Source organism: Sesamum indicum, linkage group LG15 (genome assembly GCF_000512975.1).
Source record: "Sesamum indicum cultivar Zhongzhi No. 13 linkage group LG15, S_indicum_v1.0, whole genome shotgun sequence".
NCBI lineage: Eukaryota > Viridiplantae > Streptophyta > Magnoliopsida > Lamiales > Pedaliaceae > Sesamum > Sesamum indicum.
Genome location: NC_026159.1, coordinates 5,593,672 through 5,605,425, shown reverse-complemented (window position 1 = coordinate 5,605,425; position 11,754 = coordinate 5,593,672). Strand labels below are relative to the sequence as shown.

The 11,754-nt window shown below is 32.2% G+C and overlaps 2 protein-coding genes across 2 annotated transcripts in view; both read right to left on the bottom strand.

Annotated features, from left to right (window-relative positions):
• LOC105177982 (succinate dehydrogenase [ubiquinone] flavoprotein subunit, mitochondrial) overlaps window positions 1–214 on the bottom strand; it is a gene marked incomplete in the record, with an annotated part of 7,598 nt that extends 7,384 nt beyond the window's left edge. Inside the window, 1 exon segment of the mRNA XM_011101301.2 lies at window positions 14–214. Coding sequence (XP_011099603.1) covers window positions 14–62 — 49 coding nt within the window.
• LOC105177981 (cytochrome P450 90B1) lies at window positions 5,416–11,754 on the bottom strand. The gene is made up of 8 exons (XM_011101300.2): window positions 11,335–11,754; window positions 10,917–11,241; window positions 10,663–10,815; window positions 10,343–10,579; window positions 10,150–10,236; window positions 9,976–10,054; window positions 9,776–9,885; window positions 5,416–5,886 (listed from the first exon to the last, which is right to left on the bottom strand). The coding sequence occupies exons 1-8, from the start codon at window positions 11,535–11,537 to the stop codon at window positions 5,602–5,604; spliced, it is 1,479 nt and encodes a 492-aa protein (XP_011099602.1). The 5' UTR covers window positions 11,538–11,754; the 3' UTR covers window positions 5,416–5,601.

The following is an 11,754-nucleotide window of genomic DNA, read 5'->3' as shown; positions in this document are numbered from 1 at the left end:
GGGAAAGAGGAGTTGGAATTCTTGGAGGGAATGCGTAGGCCACGGGACACGCAGCGCCACATCTCCGGTAGAAGTATCTGTAGGTGTATGTATGGATTGGACGCCGATGTTGAATTTGTGCGCGCGTAGTGGGTAGTGGGAATGTATCGGGAGAATAGAACAAATAGAAGATGAGCAGACAGCTGAGCAAAGTGCTGAGAATTAGGGAAGAGATGTTGATTGATGTAGTTATTGACCAAGCCTTTTAATATCTATTTTTATACTAATTTGTAATATTATTACATTAGTTTTTTTTAATTAATATTTTATTTTATTTATAATATATTTTAAAATTAAATATTATTTATTATGCACACGTAAAAACGACATGCCTCAATAGTTGTAACTTTTTAAATAAATAGTAAATACTACTAAAAATCCTATTTTATCAAAATAATATTTTAAAATTAATATTTAGTACCATTGAGTTCATAGCATTCATCAGTCATTAGACAAACTAGATCCATATTTGTTTTTTTGCCACTATAAGTAATATTATTATGGCTAATAAATAATATTCGATGTATGTGCATAATTTAAATTTTTTTATTATATTTATTTGATTAAATAATTATTTATTTTTTATAAAATAAATTAACTTTAAATGTACATAATAAAAAAAGATTGATATAATTAATTACCTAAAAAGATAGTAAATGGAGATATGAAAATTAATTTTTCTAATGTCTTGATTGTTAATATATATTATAGACAGATGAGAAAAATAAGTCGTTAGAAGATATATATACTGGTAATTTTGTAACTCCTATTCCATTCTATTATTTTTTCATGAGAAATGAACTACGAAACTTGCATTAAATAAAATTATACAACAAATGCAATATAAAATATGCACGATAAAGACTAAAACGATGTTAGGTGACTTGTAAAATTTTTAGAATATTTAAATTGAAAAATGTGTTATATATTTTTTGAAAAACATATTATGAGACCCAAAAAATAGGATATTATGAATTTTACAACAAGTAACGAGTTCTCAATTTATCATCACAAATGTTAACAAGTAATTCGATTTTTTTCAAGATGAGTTATATTAATTATTAATAAAATATTATAAATTTAATTTTTTTATTTTAGACAAATAATTCAATAAAAAAAAATAACGTCTTATAAATTTAAAAAACATTTTATGAAATTTTATTGTAAGTTCCCATTGGTGTAGGAATAGACGCGATCCCGAAGTGAAGGCCACGGCTGAACCATAGCCACGTGGTCCTTTGCCACTCCTATAACTTTCAAATTGAGATGTTTACCGGAAAATTACAACATTTAATTAAGGAATAATTACATTTCACTATTTGAGATTTGGTATAATTATATACAAATTTTATATAGTTTGTGAAGTTATATTTAGCATCTATGAAGTTTGCTTCAGTTTATAAAAAAAAGTCCCTCTGTTAGTATTAAAAAGAAAAATTAGAAAAAAATCTACATTGACCTCTGATTGATTTATTACTGACTTATTGCGTGTTAATGTATATAAGGAGATATATTTTCACCGTTATAAGGGTAGTTTAGTTTAAAAAAAATTGTTTGATCTGCAATAAATCAGTAATCAGTCAATCGTGGATAATATCAATTTCATTCAATTTTTTTGTTAATATCAGCAAATTCAATGAGTTTCGACTAATGGAGGGATTTATTTGTTAAACGGGAGTGCTAAACGTAATTTTCCGAACCACATAGAGTGCACGTGTAATTACATCAAACCTCAGAAGATAAAAGTGAAATTAATTCTTTAATTAATGCAATAATTAGTTTGATTTGATCAAATATAATTCTTTAATTTTTTTCCCATTAAAAAAGAATTGTAATATTAGTATGAGGTATGCCATTTTTTTGGAAAATAATTAATTCTGTGATTTGGTGGTAAAAATAAAAGTTTCTAATAAAATTTATGGTGAATTTTATTTTATGAATTTTCCGACTTGGTCATAAGCTCAATGTTTAATTTTGACAAGATATGGATGATTTTTGTGCCTAAATAATTCAGTAATAATTTTAGATTAATTTATTATCCCGTAATAATTACATTACAGAGAAATTTAGTTTGAATTACTTCATAGCACGAATCGTATATTTTTTTAAAAGATTTATTGTCTTTCGATATTTATTTTCTTACAAAGTTATTAATATGTACTTAATCAACTTTTCATACTTTTATGTGCTAAAAAGTTATGGATGTAATTGATCAAATTTTTGGTATGTTTAACCTAATATGAAATTATAATGTCGAATTTGTGTATACATCTATACTAATATAAAAAAAAAAAAAACTCCATACACACAAATTACGGTTAATGGTGCTGCCGTAACAATATTTTGTGATGTCAAAAAAGCTATTCATGACAAAATAACTAACTACATTAATTAATAATTTTTTTTTATTTTATTAATGTAATGTATTAGTTTATATATTTTTTATTCTTACTATAATATATTTAAAATATGAAAAATTATTTATTATATACACATGGAAACGACATACCATAACGGCTAAAATATGTATAGAATATACAGTATTTTGCCATTTCATCGTATAGCTCACAAGTGTAGGCAATATGGGCTGGGCTTCTTCATTCAATTTGGGCTTTGTAATCCTAATATTCTAGTTGGGCTCTCTGTTCGCTTTCCTCGCTGACCCACTTAATGGAGCGGTGCCAACGCAATGCTATTGCTGCACCAATGTTCTCTTGCGAAGGGCAATATTGTCATTCTACGGGAGTCCCCAAATATAGTGAAGGATAATGAGAGAAGTTAAACTGTTAAACAGTTAAAAACTTTAGCTATAGATCGATTTTGCTATAGATATAGACGTCTCGTACAACATACGTAACCACTTAAACTCTCTTGTCATTACATACAATAAGAATGTACTATAACTCACATTCATGTAATAATGCCCTTCTTTCTTTCCTTTTTTTCTCAATAAGTTGTCGTGACATATTGTTTTTGTGTGTATATAATAAATATTTTTTATGTTTTAAAATATATTACACATAAGAATAAATTATATAAACCAACACATCGTATTTCACAAAAAAAAAAGAAATAGATATAAAGAAAAAATTAATTTAGGGTATTATTGACACAAAAAAAAACAGTCTCTATGTCACAAATCGCTGTGTATGAGTGAAAAAATATTTATTTTTATATTATTATAAATAATATAAAATATAAAACAGAAATAGAACAATTATCTTAAATAAAATACTCAAATAAATCAAAAACCCTTTGAGTTTCATTATTTTATCGAGTTTTATTAAGTTCTTGAAAATCCAATAGGCTCCATCAAGATCGACGGATTTGACTTAAGTAAAAAAATTTACAATTTTATTTTCAATAATTCAATATCAGTCCATTACAACATCATTAAATATAACTAAAAACGAGAATTAACGATCTTGAAATTTTCTACCGTATAAAATTATCTACATACGTAGAGTGGATTTAGTCTAAAGAATTCAAAATTCTTAATTTAAAAAATAATATTACATTATGGTTTTTGTCAAATTGCGAAGTGGATGTTTTATTGTAAGTGGGGTTGGGGGGCAGTAATAGTATCTCTGCCAAACAGAGCCCAGTGTGCTTTGAGTCAAGTTGTGTAACTGACCAACAGGTAACATGTCAAAGGGCTACCACAGTTGGACATCCGCACTTGTCGATACCAAGTACAGTTTTCCAGATGGAAACTACTCATGACCGCCTCACAATCAAGTTACCGGTTACCCACTGTTTCATAATCCTGCACCACCCTGCTCATCAAGTTATGCCAACCTTTGCCAAATTGCATATTTATTGGTGGGAGTAATTTCACTTTTCCTTCTCTGAGTTAGATAATAAATTACTTTTGGTAATTTATGTTTCCACTTTATCAATTTTGATCCTCAAGTTTTTTTTTTAAATAATTAGTCATAATTGTTAGTTGACAAAAAAAAGTTCCTCCGTCAATTTAGACTGTCAACTAACAGTTAGAACTAACTTCGATCATTTTAAAAAAAGAAAAATAAGGATCAAAATTGGTGAAGTCGGATCATGGGGTACCATTAATGACTTTAGAGTACCAAAAATGAATTTATCTCAATTTTAATTATTTTGATCTAAAATAGTGCACAGACACTCCAGAAATTACTTAATGCAGTGTCGGACACGAACATGGCTCGAACACGGCTCGAACACGTATCGGACATAGCATCCGCGTGGCAAAAAATATATATAAAAAAAAAGAATACGACGTCAGACACACTATGCAGGCGTGTCCGATATGTCCGATATCTTTTCTACTTTTTATAATTAAATAAATATAATTTGAGCATACACATTGAAAGAACTTTTGATCAATCATATATGTTATAGATCGGGATGATAGGAGATCCACAATGATCGATGCTCCAGAAATGTGCATGAGCCAAGGAGAAATCCAACTCCAAAATAGCCCACCAAACATCCAATAATGCACGTGCCCAAGGTGAAAAGATCTCATCCCCTCCCCTCCCAAAGGCATTTGTTAAGTAGGAAGGTCCAAAGAAGACCAACGAGGCTCGTTAAAAGCTTATATAGGAGACTGCCGTGGTAGGGAGCTAATATATCTCTGTACACAAGGGGTGGGATGCTAGTCAGACAACTCGGACGGTTGAGGGCCACACAATTGCCAAGAGTGCTCAAGAATTTAGACAGAATATTGAGCATGTTTTAATTGGTCTCTAGAAATTCGAAAGGCTTATCTTTTAAGAGGGTTTTTTACCCTCTTAACAGATGAAGCCCCTGATGATTAGTACCTAAAAGATCCTTCCTAAAATTGTTGGAGCTTATCCCTCAGCAACCATCTTCCTCAGTACAAGAGGACCAAACTCTTTGAGTCGGATGGAAGCAAAGGCTATAAAAAGGATTTTCTTTCCCCACGATAGAGGGGAATGCGTTTTTACCACACTCACGTGAATAAAAGCACTGTCATTCATAACACTCTAACACTGAATCTTTAATTATGTTTTTTTTTTTTCAGTTTAATTCTTATTTCTATCACTATTTACTGATTTAAATATTAGAGTGCTGATCAATTTTTTGTAATCCTCATTTCAAGACTTATAAGAAATAAGCTAAAAATTTTCAAATTGAACCGAGCAACTTTTTATTTGCATCATACAACTTATTACAGTGAGGCCTTAGTGGGCATGGCGAATTATTTGAAACATGATCGTGAATTACTCCAAAGATAATAATTAAAAAGGCAATATAATATAACATTTTGATATAAAACAATACAAATAATCGTGTATAATGATTACTTAAGCGACCCACTTTGCAATAAAGATGAATTGCAGATACAAATAATTAACCCCCCCAAAAAAAAATTAATGCTCATAATTATATATAAATTAAATTAAATGTAAAAATATATAATATGTGGTCCTAGGTATATATACGTATAAATACACATAGCAGTCGCTAAACATCAACGTACGATCTTTACACCGTCTCCTCCAATAAACCCTCGAAAAATCCAAGAAAAAATAAAATAAAATAAAAACAAAACCTAGATCATTATTCCCTCTCAGCTCCATCAACGACGTCGTTTTCGAAGTTCTGTCGATCGATTTTCTGGAGGCGGTTGACCGCAACGGGGAGGCCTTTGGGGAAGTCGACGAAGGGGAAGGCGTAGGCCTGGTCGGAGGCGGCGAGGGACCAATTGAAGTTGAGGACTAGGTGGTGGATGAATACGGCCATTTCGAGCTTGGCGAGCTCGGAGCCGGCGCAGAGGCGTGGTCCACCGCCGAATGGCATGAAGTGGGTGTTGGTGGTGGGGTTTGAGCCCCCGCGACTACTACTCTGCATTTGCAATAACAGCGACGGGTCAGGGTATTTGTGGATTTGTGCGCCCGTGATTCTTTTGCAATATAGCTGTCTTGGTGGTTTAAGGCAGCGGAAATAAATTAAACTAAAAGCTAAATTACAGTTATATTTCTTGAATAAATATTTTTTTATTATTATAAATATCTTTTTTTATTATTTAGAAAAATTTTAGATACTCTTTAAATAAAAATTAATTATGTAGCTTATAAACGACGGGTGAAAAATTACTACTTTATCCATACTAATTTTTTTAAAAAAAAAAGAATGCTTGAAAAATATAAAATAATTTAAAGGTGGGTAAAGTAAATAATTCAAAGAGCATATTGATTCATAAAAATATTTATTTTTTTTATAAATATATAAAATAATAATTTATAATTTATAATGATAATTTGGTCAATTCACCATAACGATTGAATGACAATATAATAAAATTTAACGAAATAGACTCGTTATTAGAAGAGTATTTATAATTATAACAGATTTAAGGAGAAATAATTGTAATTTATTCTAAAATAAAAACGATTAATTGTCATTGTCATGTGTCATTTAGAGGAAAATATTTTTACTTTTAAAACCATTTATATTTTATATATTATTTGTAGAAAAAATATTTATATTTATACTTACCTTATTTCTTATTTTCTTTACCAAAGTCAAATATATACACCACAAAATCATAATTACTTAGCTATTCATAATTATAACAAATTAACAATATGTCCAAGTAAATAAATAATAATATATTATAAAAAAATTAAAAAATAAATAATAATAAAACTCGAACATGATCTTATTACAATCGTATCCTGACCATCCAAAATATATTAAAAAAAAATTATTTCCACAATTACCCAAAAATTTAAAAAATTGGGCATGTTATGGGCATTAATATGATATGCTTTTTTCCAAGTACAGCGCAGAATGAGCTCACAATATTATTGCCATTATTACCCAAAAAATAATTTAAAAAAAAATGAAATATCCACTCATTTTGTCACAGCAGAAGAAAAAGGGGGTGAGACCCAGCGAGGAAAAGCACTCGTGCACGTGCACGTGCAACCCCACAATCCACATGGGGACTTTAATCATCATCAGTCTCTCAACCCACGCACGGGGCTGATGACTGTTGAGAGGGTAAACATTTTCAACTCCCTTCCCTACTGTTTTCCGGTGGGCCTTCAACCCCCCATCCGTACGGGATTGATCATGACAGAGCCTCAGCTGGGCCCCCCACCTCTACCGTTTATGATTATTTTTAATATGTGTGGGTTGGTTTTAATTACTTTTCAGACATGTATTCCATCACCCTTTTCTCATTTTTGGCTCTAATCCTATTTCATGATTGGACAACTAACGAACGCTTCTTTATCAACTTCTTTTGTACCCTTTTGCCCTTACACTCAAACAACAACACAAAATTAGCTTATCCTCAAACTACTCTTTTTCTTTGAATGGGAAGTCCTATTTAAATTATTCATCATATATTATAGAAATTTTTCATTTTTGCATTTATATAACATATAAAAATTAGTAGAAGTTTACTTTTTTATACAGGCGTCGGAGACTAAGAATAGAGACGTGCAGTCTTATAGTCCTAATTATTTTTTCAAACATTGGTTTTTAATTAAAAAGAAAAAGCACAAGAGAATATAAGTAGCTATATAAGCCTTTCCCAATTGAGTGGAGTTCTCCAAGAACATGCCAATTTTTTTTTGTTCAAATTGGGTCTGACTAAACCAAATCAAGTGTGATATACCTGTTATGTGATTGGTCATTTTTCTTAAATTGTACACCAATCACACGATAAGTGTATTCATCCCTATCATTCTACCTATTACACTAGATGCTCCATCAAATTGGTTTGCAGGATTTTTTGATACTGATGGTACCATGGCAAATTGAACCTTTCCATACAGCCATCCTAAATTATTTCGAAAGGTTTGAAAGGCTCAAACGGGATTAAATTTACTATCACACATGCTCTCTAGCTATATGCCTCTCTTTAGGGAAAAAAGAATCACCCTCGAGAGCTCTATACGTATATGCACCTCATATAATTAGTTCATACCTAACCAACCCCATTCGAATTAGAATTTTTTGACTAAACATACTGTCACACAATGTGAACTCTGTTGACTCTATTTTGAGCACTCATGGGATCCTCCAAGAACAGGCCAAACATAGAAAAACTTGTTCAGATTAGGTCTAGCTGAATCAAACAAGGTGATATACAGTGTCTGTGATTGATCACTTTTTTTGAATTGTACAACAATCACATAGCAAATATATTATTTTATCATATAATTGATTTAGGTTCGACCAACTCGATTTGAATTAAATTTTTTCAATCCAACATGCCATCACATAATATGAACTCAATTCAACACTGACTCTACTTCAGTCACTCATATAACATTGTACCACATACTTGATCTACTCTCCGAAAAAGAATTAGAACTATACAAGTAGATCAAGAACTTTCCTCAAAACAACCGAATTGACTAATAAGATGATGCAAAAATGCAAGTAAAATTAGAATGTCTTTGTAATAAATGATGGGGGTTTCTCATTTAATGTTGGTTTATAGTTTTGTTTCTAGTGTTGGGACGAGTGTCCACTTGGTATTCAACAATCCAGGCTGGTTTGAAACGGCATAGACCACCACACCACATGGGTCGACCCGGTTCAAGGATATGTACAACCCAATAATACTTGCAGTGATCGCGAGGACACACAATCACTCATTAATACTTTTGTCTTGTGTAAGATTTATGACTACATACGTGTGGATAAAGTTAGTTAATGAGGAGGAATGTCTTATTCTTAACTAATAAGTGTTCGTTTGGTTTGATTGATGGGATTATACATATCAAAATATTTTTTGATGCTATAACAATAATAAGTGACGCTTTTAATTCTATAAAACTCAAAATTATATTTTTTGGATTAAAAAGACAATATACAATCAGAAACAACACCTACCAAAATTATGATACCAGAATAAATTTTTTTCTTATTTTATGGGACTATAAAGCATTTTGCCCGATTACGAATGATATGAATTCCAAATACAAACATAAAGAAAGTTCAAGCAAGAAAATTAGTATTTATTTCTTTATATATATTTTTTAATAATTATTATATATTAATAGTTGTAATTTACAATTCAATTGTTGATAGACGATATTTATATACTTAATTCAATAAAATAAGAGATATTATCTATAGTAATATATATATTTAAAAAAAAGAAAAGAGGCTTTCATATTCATAAACGATGGTTAGTGATACCATCTTATTAATTTTTTGTGAAACCAAAAACGCCCTGCAATAAGATAACTAATTTTTTTAATTTTACATTAATTGATAAATAAATTTTTTAATTATTTTTATTATAATGTATCGAGTTATATATTTTAATCATATTTATAATATATTTTAAAATGTAAAAAATTATTTATTATATACACTCAGAAGTAGCGTATGACTAGTTAATTTATAAGGAAAGAAGCACCAAAAGAAATACGACTTTTCGTTATGGTCAAAAGAAATTATAAATTAGCCATGGCTACACAACAGCTGCAAGACCAAATTACTAATAAATCGTCGCCCATATTTTGCCCGTAACTAAACCCATGACAACTCTAAACTTAAGTTTTTATGTCGCTTTGTTCGACCTCGAAGAAAAATGCAAATTTACTATAATTTTTAAATTGTAATGACTTTAACATCCGGAATACTCTAATATTTTTAATTTTTATTTTTAAATATTGGTGGGAGTGAGAAGATTGAATATGAAAGAGGGAGTGGAAAAAAGCAGAAATGTGGAAGGATATGAAGAGAGAGGGAAGGTGGAATGGACCTGGAGCCATCTCCATGGATTGAAGTGCCAAGGCTGGTCAAAAAGCGTTCCATCTAAATGCACTGCTGCTATCACCGGCAACACTTTCCAACCACATGGAATGTCATACCCTTTTTTTTTTTCAATTAAAAAAATAAATAATATAAATTTTATTATTTTAAAAAAAAAGATTAATTAAGTTTTCTGTGAAGAAATCTTACCTTTGTACCTAACATCTTTGAGGGCTTTCCGGTGGAGAAATCTAACCACGTTCCCTAGCCTTAAAGTCTCGCTTATAACCTGACAATTCATGGTATAACCATTGTTTCAAATTTGGTAATATTTCTATTTATAGTAAGTTAGGACAATGTGGGAAAATCAAAACTGGTTATTACACATTGTGTGAACTCCATTTTCTTGTACTCATCCCAGCTCAGCTCTCTTTCCCTCTTCTTCCCTCCAGCGATTTCCATGTGTTCTTCCTGATCAAGATTAATTATACCAAGATAATTAATCATCATTAAAGAATCCCAGAATTAAAGCAGATGATTAAGTGTAATTATTGGGTGAGTTAATGAAATTGTTTACTCTTAATTGCTGAACTGCACTGGGACAGCCCTGTAAGAAGTAAATCGCCAGAGCTATGGCGACCGACGAGGTTTCATGCCCGGCAAACAACAAGCTCAAAACCAGGTCAAGAATCTGTTCTTTGGAGAGATTGGAGTTCTTCAGCACCCATCCCAGTAAATCGTCGTCGTCTTCTCTGCTTCTCCTGATTCTCTCCTCCATTTTTTCCTCGATGAATTTCAATATTGTCGATCGGGACTGAGATCATATACAACCACAGCACATGAGCAACCTCAAGAACCTGGAGAAAAGCCTAATCAAGATTTCAAGAAATTCGTCACCTGTAGAGCTTTCCTGTACGCTGTTCCGGGGAAATTCAGGGGCGCAGAAACCACCCCTTTCATGAACGTAATGTACTCTTTCTTCAGCTGCTCCGTCTCCGGGTTTCCAGGTTCCAGGCTCATTATGTGCTCAGCCATCAAGTTGAATGTAAACTGCACAAAAACAACAACAACAACGGGAAAAACTTTCATAATTTCATCATCTTCGCTTCAGTTAATCAGGCCATAATCATGGGTTGGGTTGATTTCTCGACCTTTTTCGCTTCATCCTGCGCGCAGACGACAGAATTATCAATCCAGGAGGAGAGCACAAGCAACGTGTGTTTTTCGACCTCGCGAAGAAGGTGAGTTTTAAGCCTGGCGTTGCTCAAGAAGTTGAGAGAAATAATCCTCATATCTCTGTGCATTTCTCCCACCAGAACTAGCATCGACCATTTCCCAAGAATCCCGCCGATGCTTCTCGGGTAGCTGCATTCGAACAGTCGCCCTTCGTTCTGCAGAATGAATCTGTTCAGCCCCGCATCGGCTGATACTATCGTCGGCTCCCCGAACAAATGGGACTTGTAGATTTTTCCATACCTGAAATCAGAGTTGGGGGAAATTGCTTGAAATTTCAGCATATTTTTATCATCTGGGCTGCTGTATTTTTCACAGATTATCGACGTTTTTTACCTGGAAATGTGCTGTTCCATGAATTTCCCAATGGTGGTGGCTGGATACGGCTTCAAGTAGGCAATGGTTTCGCCAAGAAACGGCCAGCCCATTTTTCCTGGTGGAAGATTCAGAGAGTTGCGTTTTCTTCTACAGAGATTGAAGAAAATCAGGGACAGGCTTATGAGCAAGAGAGAAAACTCCAACCCCCATAAATCACCCATACTACTTTCTCTCTCTTCACTCTCTCTCTCTCTCTCTCTCTCTCTCTCTCTTGAAGCAAAGATTATTTGAAGCTGTGCATCAGATAAGAGTGGAGGAAAAGGGGAAAGGGAGCTTTTCTGGCTGATCTTTTTGCTCGCAATCTCCTCTCCAGAAGCTCTCTGTTCCTACATCAAGCAGGCGGTTTTGGAGAGCAAAAGAAAAAGTTGTTGAGGAGCT

Bases quoted from the DNA above. Each gene is read 5' to 3' on its own strand.
- LOC105177981 (XM_011101300.2), bottom strand. From the start codon at position 11,537: ATGGGTGATTTATGGGGGTTGGAGTTTTCTCTCTTGCTCATAAGCCTG. The intron at 10,816-10,916 runs GTCGAGAAATCA...GTTTTTGTGCAG, and splicing joins CGCAGGATGAAGCGAAAAAG to TTTACATTCAACTTGATGGC. The intron at 10,237-10,342 runs GTAAACAATTTC...AATCTTGATCAG, and splicing joins GTGCAGTTCAGCAATTAAGA to GAAGAACACATGGAAATCGC.